The 17,601-nt window shown below is 41.6% G+C and overlaps 2 protein-coding genes across 7 annotated transcripts in view; one reads left to right on the forward strand and one right to left on the reverse strand.

Annotated features, from left to right (window-relative positions):
* The window catches only part of ASCC1 (activating signal cointegrator 1 complex subunit 1), a 94,468-nt gene extending 93,796 nt beyond the window's left edge, over positions 1-672 (reverse strand). For 2 of the 3 annotated variants that reach the window (XM_011236029.3, XM_034662659.1), the window contains exon 1: positions 45-171. The gene's annotated coding sequence lies outside the window, so the exon portion shown is untranslated. Of the gene's footprint in view, positions 1-44; positions 172-551 lie in introns of those variants that run through there. The other variant, XM_034662660.1, reaches the window with a different exon arrangement.
* ANAPC16 (anaphase promoting complex subunit 16) lies at positions 134-12,845 on the forward strand. 4 transcript variants are annotated; one of them, XM_034662662.1, is made up of 5 exons: positions 371-484; positions 1,798-1,988; positions 4,604-4,772; positions 10,955-11,029; positions 12,016-12,845. In XM_034662662.1, exons 3-5 carry the CDS (start codon positions 4,631-4,633, stop codon positions 12,129-12,131), a joined length of 333 nt encoding a protein of 110 aa, XP_034518553.1. In that variant the 5' UTR covers positions 371-484; positions 1,798-1,988; positions 4,604-4,630; the 3' UTR covers positions 12,132-12,845. The 4 variants fall into 4 exon arrangements, with proteins under 4 accessions (XP_034518554.1, XP_002928227.1, XP_034518553.1 ...); XM_034662663.1 differs by lacking the exons at positions 371-484; positions 1,798-1,988 and adding an exon at positions 134-267; XM_002928181.4 differs by lacking the exon at positions 1,798-1,988 and having other exon boundaries at positions 347-484.
* Positions 12,846-17,601: the final 4,756 nt, after the last annotated feature.

Consider the following 17,601-nt stretch of genomic DNA (forward strand, 5'->3'; position numbering starts at 1 on the left):
TGAGACTATGAGCTCTGGAATAAGAGACATTAAACTTCACCTGCCTTTCTCAGACGGCACTGGGCTACAACACTGAAAGACGGGGGAATAACCAATTTAATCTGGCTTCGTGGTAGTCTGGAGAGAGAGAGAGGAGAGCAAAAAGCCTGCAGTGTCGTGGGGGAAGGGGAAGCCCTGAATCATAAAAGCAAGCAAAAAAGCGAGGACACCAAAACAAGCTAGGGAGAGAGGAACTGCTGGGCGGCAAGCAAACCGCGGTAAAGCCAGGTAAGCGCAGGACCCGGAAGTCCTCTCTCGAAGCGCTTCTTCCGCCCCCCGCTCCGCCCTGGCCACGCCCACCAGCGCGCGGGCGCCCGCACGCCGCCGCCGGAGCGGGTTCCTTCTGCGCGCGTGCGCGCACGCCGCCGTCCTCGTCACTGTAAACGCGGCCGCTCCGGCTGGCCCTGGGGGCGGGGCTGTAGGGGAAAGTGCCAAATCCGCTGAGGTAAGTGGCCGAGGTCTCAGGGACACTCGGGAGCTTAGTGGAAAGGAGTTGATCCCTGGGATCCTACCTGCAGGGACTAGTAAAATGGAGAAGATAGGAGGAAAAACTGGAGCCTGCTGCAGAGGGAGTGTAAGGAAATTTCCTCAGGCCGCGCCGGACTGGGTGCGCATGCGGGCCGAGGGCTGGCGCCTGCGCAGTCGAACGGCGCCAGTGGCGTCTCTCCCTTGGGACCAATCCGGGAAGGGGGAGGAAGTGTACCTTGGAGTCCGTAAGGAAACCGCTGGCGTTCTGCTCCTCCCCTTTCCAGCCCCTTTCTAGCCACCCCATCTGGTTTCAGCTGCAGCTTCCTTTTGGGTGGTAGTCCAGCTGTTTAAGTGCGACGATTTGTTGATGAAATTTTATGATTGCTTGTAATAATTTGCCATTGCACCAGGGTAGTTCCTTCAGCGTCTTTTTCATAGGAGACTTCTAAAGGGAGGATTCTTTTTAAGAAAATAGCCATATATCCGATAGGTAGAATGTTTATGAATACGAAGTCATCCCTGTCGTGCGTGAAGTAAATGTTTGATCAACCTGTCGCTGTGGAAACAGCCATGCTGTGGACCCGCAACATAGCATTGCTCTCCTATGGGGATCTCAACTGCCAGTAGACTGGGCTCCCCTTTGAGGGCCAGACCCCAGACTACTTCATCATGAATATGTATTCATTAAGCAGGATTTTACTGAGCCCGGCAGCCTAGTGTGTGAGAGAGTTGTGTTAATACCGTAGATCTGCAGAATGAGGAAGGAAAAAAACAGTAATGGACCAGCCTTCATAACACGCCGCTTCTCTATCCCACGCATATAACCTTTGCTGAGCCACTAGCCGTGTGTTTTATCATTTGTTCGGCATTCATTCAGGAAACGTTCTAATCCAGGTTCTGTGCTAGGCCTCGAGGGTAGAAAGACAACTTGTTCCCCCTTTCCGAGATCAAAGAGTTCTTCCCAAATTCATGAACCTTAAAATGAAAGAGTGAAGTGCGTTAATGGAGGGCATTTTCCCTCTTCCTGAGCAGATCCTTCCCCTCTAGGAGCTTCCTGATTCTTTCAATGGGGAGAATTAAAACTTTTCCCATGAGTATGTTGGGACATACTATGGATGAAAAACTGGGATCTGCATGGGGGGGGGGAAGGATTCAGGAGTAAATATCCGTTACTGGTTTTGGATAGCTGATATTATTGTTTACTATACTCGTAACTATTCTAACTGCTTCAGTTATATTAACCTTTGTGACACCTTTATGAGGGAGATACTATTTTTATCCCCATTTTAGAGATGAGGCAACTGAGGAAGAGAGAGGTTAAGTGATTTGTCCAGAGTCATACGGCAAGCTAAATAGCAAAACCACAACATGAACCCAGACCAAGAAGCTTCAGAGTCTGAACTCTAACCACTATGCTGTTATACCTCTCACATGGTGCATGATATGCCCACAAAGCCATTGCTTGAAGAATGTCACAGCATGTATGCTAACGTTTCTATAGCTCGGTTTTGTTTGGTTATCTATAAGATGAGGGAATTGGATTAGATGACCTTTAAGGAATTTTGTGGTTCCTGTGAAATGTTTAATTCATTTAGCAAGCATGTATTTAAATCAACAGCTGCTTTGTATAGGCCAAACATTATGTTTGGTTCTCATGATCAGAATTCCTGCCTTCATAAAGCAGTTACAAAGTAGGTTTATTGTTAGTTTCACTTTACCTCCTGTTAGCATCTGTTGATAGCATGCAGAATTCAACCTAACTCTTTAAAGGTAGAAATTACTGAAGTGTATTATTCTACCTCAGCAGTAAACTGCTTATTTATGTAAAAGTAGCTTTGTGCTAATTATGCACTCCAGTTTTCAACCCTGGCTGTTTTGTGTATTGAATGATAGTCGTTCTGAGTTTGAAAGAAAATGGGATGAAAGGGAATTCCTTTGATTATACCCAGTTTAGAAGTCACACTGTGTCTAGCCTTTGAAGCTGTCCTCACTCTGGCAGTCCCTAGGGAGCTCTGCTGAGCAACTGATTTCAAAATATAAAGTATCCTTTGCATTTGCAACTGAATAGAGCATTTATCAAAGTGTAGGAAAAAGATTAGTTTTAAGTCTTAGGTGAGATATATAAACAGTTCACAGTAGGTTCTGCTCTGAACTGATGGAAAATAAGACGGAGTACCTGTCCAAAAGATAGCTAAATCATCTGTATACTTTGAATCCCAACAGGAATCCACTTAGAAATTTAGACCAGGTCCATTACTCCTTAAGTTCTGTTTAAAAGAGCGTTTAAGAACCTGTCAAGGTATATTTTACGCTAGTGTTGCCCAAAGGATTGGATATAATTCCAACTTGAAAAGTGTCTATGATTATGAATATTATTTGGAAGTTACTGAGCTCAGTGGGGAAAAAAAGGTGATCTAATAGCAAGATTGACAATGTCCTTAATCAATTTGTATTTTTAAGTAGGCTGACATTCTAAGTATAGCAGTTGCCTTACTCTTCCCATATCTCACTTCAGTTTTAATCATATTACTTATGGACATATAATGAAATCAGAAACTAAACTCTGCTTCCCTGACAGCCTTAAATCATCATCACAAAATTAAGGAAACAGGACAGCCGGCATTTCAGAAATGCACAGTATATCATTTTTCTTGCTAGGAAACTGGATTATGTATATATAGGATTTATATCTGCATAGCAGTCCCTCATTTTTTCTATTTTTTCAAAAATAAGTTCCAACTTTTGTAACAAATGTCTTTATTTTGCAACTAGCAAAAGAAGAAAAAAATCAGCTAAAATTCTCGGTGGCCATTAAAGAGGGAAATTCGTTTTTTAAATCCTTTTAAAGTCATTTTTTTCTTTTTTTTAAATTGAGCTAAAGTTCACATAACATAAAATTAACTATTAGCCATCTTAAAGCATACAATTCAATCTAAAGTCATTTTTGAGTCTAAATACTAGAGCTGTACTATCCAGTACAGTAACCACTAGCCATATGTGGCTCTTTCAGTTTTGGTTAATATTAAAATATAAAATGCAGTTCTTCAAGGGCACCTGGCTAGTTCAGTTGGTGAAACATGCGACTCTGGATCTCAGGGTTGTGAGTTCAAGTGCCACATCGATGTAGAGATTACTTAAAAAAAAATTTTTTTTTAAATTAAAAGACAGTTCTTCAGTCACACTAATAGCCACATGAGGTTAATGGCTACCATATTGAACAGCACAGAAATAGAATGTTAGAACATTTCCATCATGGCAGAAAGTTCTGTTAGCACAGTGCTAGACCATTCTTTTTAGAAAACATAAATGTCTTAGAATCTTCCATAAGTGTGTAATATAAGCTTCAGTGGCAAAAGTAGTATTTTTGTTTTGAACTTATGTAAGGAATCATGTATTCAGTACAGATCCTCTCCTTTGCATTTGGGCTTTTTGATTTTTTGATATGACATAGGGTTAGACCCAGCTTCTGTATTTGTAATAAACCATGAATCCGAAGATCAGTTCATGAACCATTTTCTTCCGGTTTGGGGATGCCACCAAGTGATCAATTTGGGTATTACATTTGGATGAAAAAGTTTTTAAAACATTTTAAATGAAAGGACAAATATGTATTTCCTAACCAATTCCCTTTCCTTGGGAACAGAACACAGTGTTATTCTGGAATTTTATTTGGAAAATTTTATAAGTGAATTTTTTGGTGTGGCTTTGTCAGGATATAGCCAGGACAAACTGTCCTATGAGGCATGTTGTTTTATCCTCATATAATTTATTTCCTCAGTCATATTGCTACCTTGGCACTGCCGTATCACCCCTTCATAACCATAAATCACCCACAGTCGATCCCAAGCAATAGAAGCAGTTTGCTAATGATAGGAAGTAGTGTTTTAAGTAGAAAAACAGAATAAACATTTTCTCTTAAAATCCTGGGAAACATTTTTGTCTAAGGCATCAGTAAAAGATTGTGGGAACAGAGAGGGTAGAAAAGGGGGAGCTAATTCTTTACTAAACTGTATGCTGGATTTTATGGCAGCTAGAATGAAATGGTGTCAGTCTTACTTCCATAAACTTGCCAATTGCTGTTTTTCTTTCTCTGTAGTGAAGTGAGAATTCTGCTAGAGAGGAAATGGCTGCCTCTTCATCATCCTCCTCAGCTGGTGGGGTCAGTGGAAGTTCTGTCACTGGATCTGGTTTCAGTGTCTCAGACCTTGCCCCACCACGGAAAGCCCTTTTCACCTACCCCAAAGGAGCTGGAGAGATGTTAGAAGGTGATCTCATGCTGCTTTTTGCTGAATAATTGGATTCTGGCCTGCAATGAATATTAATTGTAAAGAAGCTATTAAGTGGAGTAGAGATGAGTTTGCCCTGATTTCAGCTCCACGTTTCATTTCTTGTCCCCATTTCAAAATATTATGTTCAAAACACAAATCTTTCTCCAGAATCAAAATTTTGGAGCTGAAAAACGCTTTGGTAATTAAGGAAGTCATCTAGACTCACTTAGACCCAGAAAAGTCAAAGTGATTTGACCACATTAAAGACTAAGTCAGCACTAGAACCTGAAATTCACTTCCTGCTCCAGTTTGCTTTATCCTGGCACCAGTCTGCCTCCCTGTGATGAGTAGGTTTGATATATTTTTTCTAATGTAATTAATCTACTGATAGATTAACCTCATCAAACAGGCTTTAAGAGGGAATAAAAACTAGTATACCACTCTTGAATGTGAAGTTGGCTCCCCTGGCCCACTACAAGCCGGTGCTGTGTGGTTTTTCTAGCACTGGAGCTGGATTTGCATCAGATTATCCCCCATCTTACTCAGCACACATTTGCAAGCTAGCTGGCGAAAGTCAGAGCACAGGCTGTAAGCATGACACTGTATTGATACCCGAAATTGATTGGATACATGTCGTTTTATGAGCTAGACCAATAAACTCTTAACAGGGAGTATAAAAATCACCCAAAGAGCTTATTTAAAATGCACCTTTCTGTCCCATTTTAGAGATGCTGAATTGGTCTAGGGTGTAGCGCAGAATGTTTTGACTAACATTCAGGGGTTGCTCGTGATAAATTGGTCCATAGGTATTAAACTGTCGTGCTTTGAAAAAAGTCAGCAAAGAGCCTATTAAGGATTCAAAATCTACCTGATTCTAGCACTTTTGTGCTTAGTTGTACATTGATCTTTTTCGCTTTAAATTGCAAATTTTGGTAAGTATATTTAAAAATTAATCTAGAAATCTCTGAGAAAGGTACAAACTATAGTTACGAGTCAGCTTTTTGGGATGAACTTTATTCATTTATATCAGGTGAAAAGAGTTTTGAGTTAAGCTGGGACATATAGAAGAATCATTTGTGACAGGGAAACACGGGAAGATTGGGACCACAGGCCTCTCTAGAATTGGTCAAATCGCAATTGGTGAAGTAAACAATCAGGTAGTGTAGTTAGTGATACATTTGATATGTACATACTTCTGTCTTTGCCTTTTCATTTTCCTCCATTGTTTTAACTGAATATTTGAGTTAGTATCACTGACTGTGAACATAGTGAACAATTAGGGCCTTGTTTACCATATATGCACTAAAAATATGACTTCTTATATGCAGCAGAGACCTGGTACTAAGGAAGTTGCCCGCAAAAATCAAAAGTTGGAGGCACTTAAATTGTTAATGAATCTTATAGCAGCAGAAGAGGAATCTGTTTAACAGTGGACTCTAAGATTGAAGTCATTTAAATTCTAGCTACAGGAGGTACCTCCTTAGTCTCAAAGCTATAAGCATTCTGTATCAGTATACACCAGATTACTTGGAAACGTTAAAGAAGAAAGGCTGCTGAGATTAGTCTGAATGTTGATGTTATAAAAAGTTTTAGTTCTGTCCATTTTTATTCCATCCCAGTGTGCTTCATGGAAGAATGTGTTGGAGAATGAATTTCTATTAGGTTTAAATTCAAAATGCAGTTTTCATTCCGTTTCTTAGGCTCGAAGTTTTAGCCGAATTTTAAAGCTACTTACACTGAAGAACGTATGAAAAATTAGAGATGGTAATCCCTGAACTATCCTAGTCAAATCAAGAATGTTAAATTGAAAAAGAGTACTCCTAAATGAAATTTAATAAGGATGTTAGATTTGAAAGCATCTTCTACCATGTTGATAGGTGATGCTGTTATACAGTTAATCTAATGCACACGTACCTGACCATTTTTCTTACAGTAGTTTAATAGAGCATGAAAATGCAGGAGGAAGAGTTGCCTTTTCAGAGTAGGGAAGAAAAGCAATCAAGAGCCAAGGTTAGACACTGTTCATAATCTTAATAGGTTCAGCTGGGTCTTGTATCCTCCTAAGTCTAAGGATAAGAAACCCAAATAATGTACTTAACCTTATGACTTAACTTTCTGGTGCATCCAGTCTCTAACAGACACCTCACATAAGCAATGTATACGCAGTCCCCAGCTTACAGGTGGTTTGACTTGGGATTTTTTGACTTACCATGGTGCAAAAGCCATATGCATTTAGTAGAAAGCATACTTTGAGTTTTGAATTTTGACCTTTTCCTGAGCAAGCGATATTTGGTACAGTACTCTCTCAGGATGCTGGGCAGGAGCAGGGAGCCACAGTTCTCAGCCACACGATCACCAGGGTAAACAACCAATACACTACAGCCATTCTGTACCCATACAACCATTCCTGGTTTTCACTTTCAGTACAGTATTCAATAATTTACATGAGATATTCGACACTTTATTATAAAATAGGCTTTGTGTTAGATGATTTTTCCCAACTGTAGGCTAATGTAAGTGTTGCAAGCACGTTTAAGGTAGGCTAGGCTAAACTATGATGTTTGGTAGGTTAGGTGTATTAAATGTATTTTCGACTTGGTATTTTTAGCTTGGGATGGATTTATCAAGATATAACCCCATCGTAAACTGAAGATCTGTACAGTAGTTTTCAGCATTCTTCCTGCCCTTGGCAAAGATTGTCCTCACCCAGTTTAGTGAGTAAATTAGAGATTGCCTTTCAGCCCAGAAGTAGCTGAATTTTAGTGATATCATAGACTACTAAAGTATAAATTATCTGGCATTGTCTAATTTCCTGCTGTGAGGTAATACTCTTTTAAATAAATTTGATAGCATCCTATTTATTGAAGTTGGCATGATGTTAGATTTGGGCAATTTACTGAACTTTTCACTACTTAATAACCTTTGCTTGTCCCTTAAGAGGAAAGCTGATGCATTGCTGCGTGGTGTGTTACAAAGGGTTTGATTACAATTTCTAAATAGAAGATAGATTGCCCCAGGCTGTCTCCTCCCTAGAGTAATTCCAGGCTTTAGATTGGTGCAGATATCACATCTAATAGGATGTGACTAAGAAGCAGTGGACTTTGTGGTTAATACAGAGCTGCAAGTCAGCAAAAGTGTGTTCCATAGGCATACAGAGTGGTAAAGTGATACGCAGCTACCTTTTTGAAAGATTAGCTTACATCTCTTTGCTTTGAAGTTCATTGCCAGGGGAAATATGAAAATGTTATAACTTAAGCATTTTATCCTAATATAGTACCTGTGATTAAATGTAAGTGGGAGGTAGCACTTCCAGGAGCTTCCAAATACATCATGGCCTGATCCTTATAGCCCATAATCCCCACTGCCTTGCATGAGATCCTAAAGTTCAGGATCAAACTACCTGAGAAGTGGGCTCTAATGCTCTATGCTTTGCTCTTTCTAAAATAAAACTTGAGTTATAATTTGACTCTTTAAGCAAGGGTATGAATAGGATAATGAACACTGGCATATTTACATAATAAACTGGACAGTCAGTATAATACTGAGTTAATCGAAAATAAAAATTTTTTGCTCAGTTTAGATGATCTACTCACAAATGACTTCCATTCAGCCAGAGGAATGAGGGAGGGAGGAGGGGATAGGATCATATACCATATAGTACAATACATAGGAAAGAGGTTGAATTTAAAGATGTAATACTCTTCCTAAGTTGTATAGCACTTTGTGAAATAATATTTTGAAATAATACATAACATACTGCGCATACATTAATACATAGTATATTGTATATGAAAATAACTACTTTTTCATTTCTTTTTTACATGAATTTGGAATATAATGTTGGACAGAAGCAGGATGCCTCAGTAGCTCAGTCGGTTAAGCATCTGCCTTTGGCTCAGGTCATGATCCCAGAGTCCTAGGACCAAGTCCCATTTTGGGCTCCTTGCTTAGCAGGGAGCCTGCTTCTCCCTCTGTCTGCCTCTCCCCCTGCTTATGTTCTCTTGCTCACTCTCTTTCTCTCTCTCTAAATAAATAAATAAATAAAATCTTCAAAAAATATATAGACAGAAGCTCTCTTGGTTGTATGTTCAAGCCATTTGGATACAACACTTATGGTTTTATTTATGTTAATCTTTTTTTTTTTAAGATTTTTTATTTTTAAGTAATCTCCACACCCAGGGTGGGGCTTGAACTCAACAACCCTGAGATCAAGAGTTGCATGCTGCACGGTCCATCAACTGAGCCAGCCATGCACACCAATCTTTTTTGTTTTTTCTTTTAAGTAGGATCCACGTCCAGCGTGGAGCCCAATGCGGGGCTTGAACTTGCAACCCTGAGATCAAGACCTGAGTTGAGGGGCGCCTGGGTGGCGCAGTCGTTAGCGTCTGCCTTCGGCTCAGGGCATGATCCCAGCATTCTGGGATCGAGCCCCACATCAGGCTCCTCCACTAGGAGCCTGCTGCTTCTTCCTCTCCCACTCCCCCTGTTTGTGTTCCCTCTCTTGCTGGCTGTCTCTGTTAAATAAATAAAATCTTAAAAAAAAAAAAAAAAAAAAAGACCTGAGTTGAGATCAGGAGTCAGACACTTAACCAACTGAGCTGCCCAGGCACACCACCATTTTTTTTTAAGTAAGCTCTAGGCCCAACATGGACTTGAACTCAGGACCCCAAAATCAAGAGTCACATGCTCTACCAACTGATCACCATGTTAATCTTAAAAATAACTGTCATGTTATTTTACCAGCCAAAATGGGTTTATTCAGGAATAGCAAGGAATCGCAACTGGAGACAGGCAAGCAATGGCAAAACCATAGGCAAGTCCAGAGAACAAAGGAAAGGAAAGGGGGGAATTGGGAGGCACTATATCTTATAAACAAAAAGACCATTGGCACAAAAAACATTTTGAAGTATAGTGGCTTTTTATTGGCTGAGTGATGACAGTTCCTCATTGGCTGGGCTGTTGTCTAGCAAGGAGAAAAACCTTTCTTCATCCTGTTGAGGTAGCAAAATAATAGACTTCTTTCTGCTGGGAAAGAAAAATTTGCCTCTACTTGTTAGGGTTTGCAATTGACTGGGACTATAAGGGCCTGAGAGCTCCCCCTTCTGGCCTCCTGTCTCCATTTCAAATGAGGTTCCCTTATTTCTACAACCAGGACTTCTGAGATAAGGTCAGCCTTGTGTGAAACTCAGCATGAAGCCAGTATGTGTTAGTCCTATCTCCTTGTCACGTAATAGCTGGCTGACACACCAGCCCATGATTGATGGGTGAGTGCTTGACACCTAGTAGTGCTGGCATGAACTACCACCTAAAAAAAGACAGCTGTGTCCTCTCCCTCCATTTGTTTTAGGATTTTTGCAATAAGACACCTTCCCCAAATGATTTCTGCTACCCTTCTAAAAGTCACATTTCCCTATATGAGCTCTGTGTCTTTTGGGGTATATTTTGCCATATCAGCCCTTGTCTGACAAGAACATGAACTAGCTTGTTTCACAATCAACTTCCCAGTGCTGTTGCGACTGAATTAGCTACCTTCTTGTTGCCAGTTCTTGGCACCAGTACAATGGTAGGTCCTGAAATTGCACCATACTCTTATCACCATGCAAATTGCAGTGTTTTGGTTCAGTTGGAAAATCAAGGTTACAATTTGCGTTTACAGAATAAAACTTCCCAGCAGTGCTTTGTGATGGTCGTAGTGATGTAATTTGATATATTAAAAATCAACAATAGCTATTTCCTCCTCAGCTTTACTTTTCAGAATGAAAATGATTTAGAGTTTTGATGTGCCTTTGTATTTTGATAGCACGGGAGCCACGTGGCCAGATGTGTCTGATGTTAGTGTTTGCCTGACACGCAGAATAAGAGAACATTAAGAAACTCAGGTTAGGAGGGGAGAAATGTTGACCATGACATCACACTGAGGTTTCTTATTTTTGTTTTTTTAAACATTATTTTTAAACTCTGAAACAAGTAGAGGGACTGTTATAATATTCTAGGTATAGAAGAAGTAGCTTTTATAGCAGAGCACTGTTCATTCTAAATAAAACAGAAGCCCTCTTTGTAAACACTGAAAGCTGGACCCTGAATGTGAAGGTGGGGAAAAGAATAGGCACGTTTACCTGGTTTATCAAAAGCCGTAAAACCCTTAGAGCACATTAAAACTTTTCCTCTTCTGTTTGTAGATGGCTCTGAGAGATTCCTCTGCGAATCTGTTTTCAGTTATCAAGTGGCATCTACACTTAAACAGGTGAAACATGGTAAGCACATGAGTGTTGTGTACTAACTGTGAGAATAAGTTCGGGGGGGGCGAGGGAGAAGAATATTCAGAAAGATCGGTGTGCTTTGTGACAAAAACTAGAACTCAACAAGTCTGTTTAAGTGAGCTTTCTAAATTACCTGCAGACAAAAACATTCTACGGTCTTAAGCCAGACAAAATGTCCACATTGAGGCTCAAAGCTGAAGTCAGAAGGTTTAGTTTCCTAAAGGAGTCAGTGCTTCCAACTCGTCTTGTGTTGCTTTTTCCTCCCCTCTCTGAAACCTTTTGTTGTTGTCCTCTGCTGGTTACCATCATCATCTTCATTCTTCAAGTATTTGTGTAATACCTTATGGTCTGTCTGCACTCTGAGATCCTGGTCGCACCTTTTCTGTGGCCTTCATTTATGTGTCACAGAACTATGTTCCCCCACCAGACCATTTCTCCATTGAAGGCATAATGTGGGAGGGAAAGCTGCAATGGCCTAGAACTGTAGGATTTTAGTACACAAATCACTATGGCATAGAGGATACATACTCTCTTGTTTTGTTTATAAGATGTAATCTTCTGACTAACAGAATAAGACCCTAACACTTGAATATTGAGGGGGAAAAATCCTTCTAGAAATTATTTTTTTAGATGTTTATCTTTTTTCTTTCAGATTTTATTTATTTATTTATTTATTTATTTATTTATTTATTTATTTTAGAGAGAGAGCACAGGCAGGGGGACGGGCAGAGGGAGAGGGAAAGAATCTCAAGCAGACTCTGCTGAGCACGGAGCCCAATGTGGGGCTCAGTCATTGGGCTCAGTCTCATGACCCTGAGATCATGACCTGAGCCAAAACCAAGAGTTGGACACTCACCCAACTGAGCCAGCCAGGCACCCCCTTCTAGAAATTATTTTTAAACCACTGATCACGTTGGTGGTTGGTGACTGTCTCGTGGGAAATATGTTGTATTATATATTGCCTCCTTGACTCTTTACAGATCAGCAAGTTGCTCGGATGGAAAAATTAGCTGGTTTGGTAGAAGAGCTGGAGGCAGATGAGTGGCGGTTTAAACCCATCGAGCAGCTGCTGGGGTTCACACCCTCTTCAGGTTGACCTTGCTGGGATGGTCAGCTCTGGTGCACAGCAAGTGCAGGGCCAGCGAGGGACTTTTCTTACAGCATACGCAGCCGTCCAGAGATTCACAGCTCCATTGCTGAATTGTTAATTCACATCCATACTTGGTTTCTCTGTATCTATCCACAAGCAACAAATACTTAAATGTGTGATTTTGCAGGGAAAATTTTTGTTTATTTGTTTTTAAAAGTATTGAGAATCAGATTAAGACAACCGGCATCAGAGAACCGGAGGTTTGGGTTTAAGAGATATTTATAAAACTTTACAAGCCAGGTAGGACACATACCAGAATTGGCCCACTGAATGACGTCTCTCTTGTCATTCATGCAGTGCCTAGAATCCTCACCAGTCAAATCCAGGATCTGGATCAGGAGTTACAAAACACAGTGTTTCTGACCTAAAACAGTTCTTCTTGCAGATGAACGTGATTTCAACTCAGGACCTGTTCAAATGAGGAATTTTAAAATGTTCGGGTTTTTTTCTATTTTTAGACATCTAATTCTATAGATTCTAACTTTTTCTAACCTCTTCTAGACATGCCAAATACTGGCAAAAATAATTACATTTTGAATGTTGAAGCACTTGTAAAAATAAATCCGTGAGCAAAACCCTTTTAAACACAGAAACCCTGAGTTCATCTTGTCGGTGGGCTCAAGCAGTTCTGTAGCAAATAAACCCTTTGCAAGAGCTCCAGATTGGTTTCTTTATCCTTTCAAAGTCTCAGGGATTTGGAATAGGGGGAAGAGGTCAAATTACTTTTTATAAGAAGGGAATCTAAAAACATTTCTCCTGAGCAAATGATAGATTTCCTTTATCTCAGGGATATTTGTCTTTACAGAAGTATATGAATTTAGTAGGTTTTCACACCATGATATGGAAAAATCTGGAAAGCTAAGGGATGGCCTTTGTTCTTCCTCACTGGACCCCCAGGGTCTCCACTGTACAATTAGGAAAATCATTTATTTTAGATCATATGCTAATTTTGCCTTGATAACGTTTGCCTTTCTCCTCCTTGATAACTTGTACCTGACCTGCTTACAGTTGCTTAATTATGAATAAATACAGTCCCAGTAGCAGTCGGCCCTAATCTCAGGAGTTGGAGATGTTGAACACATGCTACCTGATAAGGACGTGGTGACCACTGAGTCAGTAGTCTGACTCACAGAGTCTGAGCACAGGGGTGTTGAAGAGCCACTCACGGCCACACAGCCCAGGCAGAAGGAAACCTTGAAACTTGGAATAGATTTCAGTTGATTGATAATTCAGCCCACTGCTCTTCTCTCTAAAGCACATCAGAGCACAAAATGACCAGCCTGCAAACACCTGTTTCCATAATAATACTGCTCAACCCAAACAGCTTCCATATTTAGAAGCCACTGAGTTTCCTGATGTACTTTTTAGCACCCACCATCTTGATGATTACCAAAAGAAAAATAAAACACGCTAGACGGCAGCAAGCCTGCAGGTGATATTTCCAGTGACAGTTTAGTAGCGATGGCTCCCTTGCTCTCATTTGTTTCATTTGCATAACTGTACAGCACAGACGCTGCATTAGCTCATCTTAGCCTTTGGTATTGGGGCTTAGAGAATTTTTTTCTCTTTAAGTTGGCCATTTCTTTTTTATGTCTGTAGAAACTGAAGAGATCCCAGGGTTGAACAGGAATGCTTTCTGAAGCCCCCTTCACAGTGATCCTTCAGCAGCTGCTTGAGTGCTGCCAGAACACGACTCTCACTGTCTGTTGAAGATCCCCCCCACCCCCGCTGCCCCGCTTATGTGGGCCATCCTGTCTTAGCACCCACAACCCCTGTTACCGTGCTTGGAGTTTGAGGACAGGCCTTGCTGCGTATCTGCCATATTTCCTCTCACTATGTGCCCGTCACTCACAGGCACTCATTACCGTCTTTTCAGTATCTCTGCAGGGTAGGTGATCCCCCGGTACAGAAGAGGAACTTGAGCTCAGCGTGAGCGTGACTTGCCAAGTCTGCAGCTAAGTCAATGGCCAAGGCCAGACTTGAACTCAAGGCCTCAGATTCCACAGCTGAGATTATTGTAGATGCACCATGCTGTAGCCTGCTGAGCCCGACCCAGTGCCTTGAACAAAGAAAAATCCTAAACCCTTCTTTTAAGTGGTAAAATGAATTAACTACCAGGAAGAAATAAGCTTTGTCACTACTCTCCCTTCTTCCTCCCAATGCTTGGTGGTAAGGGGTCTCAAACAAAACAAAGAAACAGCCTCTTCCTTCAGGAGGTGAGAGCATGAGCTCTGTGTTCATGTCTACATAACTTTATAGGCTTCAGTATGTTGCAGAGGTAGTTACATGCTTGAGAGACACCTCCATGAGCAAGGAGGAAGGCCACGGGCAGACGGCAGCTAATGACCAGGACGGCGGAGCCAGCCATCCTAAGAAAGCTGACGGTAAGGGTGTCTCCTCAGTAAAATGTTTTGCTGTTCCCAAAGCATTTTCACATATGTTGTGGGTTGATTCTCACATCAACCCTGTGAGATAAATGAGGCAAGTATTATTTTACAGTTGAGGAAAGAGGCACCAGGAAGGTGAGGTACCAAGATTATTAACTAAGATTATAGTTAATAAGCAAGGGAGCTAGCCTTTCAAATCTTTGTCTCTCTGGCTTCCAGTTCATCGGATACTAGCAAATCTGAAGACAGAATTTGCTGTTAATAAAGTGATTCAAGTCAGTCTGATACATAGGTTATGAGATATAAATCGTAAACTTACATAAACCTGGTTTTACTTGTACATCGTTGAACAAAAATTTTACATTTTAACTTCACAATTACCCAGGATCAGCACTAAAGTGCGGACTTTTTCACTGTCGCTTAAATGTGTTATTCATTAGTGCAGTCCCATACCTGATACTAACGACCGTGGTGTGAAACTCTAAATCAAGTTCCTCACCGAAGGACTTTTCTTTGTCCATTTATTGGCAGGCTGCGGCTTCCCTTCCCCCACGTGGTTGGGAGTCCTTCAGTCCCTTGCTTCCAGTCACAACACCAGGTACGAAGGTGGTGGAAACTTTGGACCTTAAGGCCACATCAGAAATAGAAGAAAAGAGATAGGAGCAGGAGAGGTCTATGTAGAGGAAGAGGAGGAACCTGCCGGGGATGTGGCACCCTTTCAGGCAAACCTAAGAGATACCACACTTGAAGGGGAAGGCTATCCTGCCTCTCCCTGTCCTTTTGCCAAAGCACCTAACTCTGGCCTAAAATATCTTGCTAGGTCTCCTTGTAATTGCCAGAAGTTCCAATCACGACATCCCTTTCCACAAAGAGAGAGAAGGCTTAAATAACATACTTGGGAAAGTCAAATCTTGGGTTGTGGGCAGAGTACAAACGATACCAGATCTTTTCCTGTTTCCCAGAGCTGACTTTGGGATGGAGATGGCACCGTGGGTGAAGAATGGGGCTTCATAGGAGGCTGGGCATGATACTTTGCCACTAGCCTGCCTTGTTTGTTGGCATCTGGTCAAAGAGGGAGTCTCAGAATTTTAGAGCTGCAAGAGACCTTGAAGACCATCTAGTTCATCCCCCTGGTTTACAGCTAGGATGTTGAGATCTTGTCTGGCTCATTCACTGCTATCGACTCAGTACCTCGAATATTACCTGGCATGTAGTCGGTGCATTATAGGTATTGAATGAATGAGTGAATGCATGAATTTGCTGTACGTTTGCCCTGATGTGGAAGCTACGGTAGCTACTGACAGTGCAGCATCTGCAGTGGAGAAATGCCCGAGGTCACTGAGATAAGGTAGTGGGCGGAGCCCCGATCTCAGCCCGCAGCTCTCTATCTCTATGCTCTCTATTTCTATGCTACACCGACAGGTGGAAGCTGTGGGAAAATGGACACCGTATGCCAAAGCAACCCTGCCTCACATGATCCCATCCCTGTGAGAAGCCAAGGTGAAGGAGTCTGGTGCCTCCCTGTCCTCCTCATGGGCCCAGTGGTAGTGCCACCATGAGCCAGCCTCCACCTCTCCAGATACTTCAATTTCTCCAGTCTGTCAAGTGTCCATGGAGGACTTATTTTCCAGAATCAGCTTATTTCATTTTTGTAATATAAGCTCTTTAAGACAAGTAATGAAACAACGTAAAATTTATTACCAGCAGTAGCAGAGGGGATGTTCTTCCAATGTCTTTTATTATTCAACACAGATTTATTGAGCACTTACTGTAGGTCTAGCATCTGCTAGATGCTGAGGATACGCTGTCAAACAAAACACAGTTACCAACCTTGAGGTTATAAATATATTAAGAGAGACAAGGGACTGATTTTAAGTGTAAAACTTGTCTGAGAGGGGAAAGCATGAGATGTAAAATCAGAGAGAGCCCATCCAGCTGAGCAAGGGGTCAGAGACTTCCCAGGATGACATTTTTAGACTGAGACCTGAACAAGTCAGTGGGGTGGGAAGGAAGGATGTTCTGGTTAGAGGGAGTAAAATATGCAAAGGCCCAAGGAGCAAAAAAGGCATCATGCTTTTAAGGGGCTGCAGGTATCTGTTATGGTTGGTTTGTAGTGTATCGGACCAGATGGATTTTGCTAAGGAATTTGAACTTCGAGCAGAGGACACTGGGAATCCTTAAAGGGTTTGAATGACAAGATCTGGTTTCACTTCAGAAGTTTAGTTGGAGAGAATGGTGGTGAATCAGTGGCGGTAAGGTCCAGATCCTTTGGGAAGCTGTTGTGGAGATGCAGATGAGATGATGGCAACCTATTGAAAAGATGGGAGATGGAAGGATTGATTTGGTTTGAGAGTTACTCAAAAAGTATCCTGTACAGGACTTGGTGACTGGTCAAACTTGGAGAACTCAGGGAGGACACACAGGTTTCTTGTGTCAGTGGCTGAGGGACCAGGGGGTATTATTTACTGAGATAAGAGTATGGAAAGGAGAGCAGATTCAAGATGTCTAATAGGCATGTGACTATGGGTCGACAGTGTGGGACAGTGAGCTGGGCTGGAGTTAGATTTGAGACTCACCAGCCTAGAGATATTTATGAAACCGAAGGTGGGGGTGGTGGATGGAATTGCCCAAGGAGAGAGCCCATGGAGCAAGAAGAGAGTCGGACCAAGGAGAGATCCCTGAGGAACCCTTACACATAAAGGACAGGAGTAGAAACCCAAGAAAGTGACTGGCAGGAAGTCACCAGAGAGAAAGCCAAGAGTGTGGCATCATGGAAACCGAGAGGAGAGGACATTCTGAGGAGACTGCAATTAGCAATAATTGATGTAGGCAAGCAATTAAGTAATATAAGGGATGGATTTTACCAAGGAGATCATTGGTGACTTCGTTTCAAGAGCACTGTGGTACAGTGGAGGCCAAGCCAGACAGCTGTGGGTGGGAGGGTGAGCAGAAGGGAAAAACTCGGGGCCACATCTAGGCAACACTTTTAAGAAGTTCAACAGGGGGCGCCTGGGAGGCTCAGTTGGTTA

This window comes from Ailuropoda melanoleuca, chromosome 6, assembly GCF_002007445.2.
Source record: "Ailuropoda melanoleuca isolate Jingjing chromosome 6, ASM200744v2, whole genome shotgun sequence".
NCBI lineage: Eukaryota > Metazoa > Chordata > Mammalia > Carnivora > Ursidae > Ailuropoda > Ailuropoda melanoleuca.

Bases quoted from the DNA above. Each gene is read 5' to 3' on its own strand.
- ANAPC16 (XM_034662663.1), top strand. From the start codon at position 4,631: ATGGCTGCCTCTTCATCATCCTCCTCAGCTGGTGGGGTCAGTGGAAGT. The intron at 4,773-10,954 runs GTGATCTCATGC...TTCTGTTTGTAG, and splicing joins AGCTGGAGAGATGTTAGAAG to ATGGCTCTGAGAGATTCCTC. The intron at 11,030-12,015 runs GTAAGCACATGA...GACTCTTTACAG, and splicing joins ACTTAAACAGGTGAAACATG to ATCAGCAAGTTGCTCGGATG.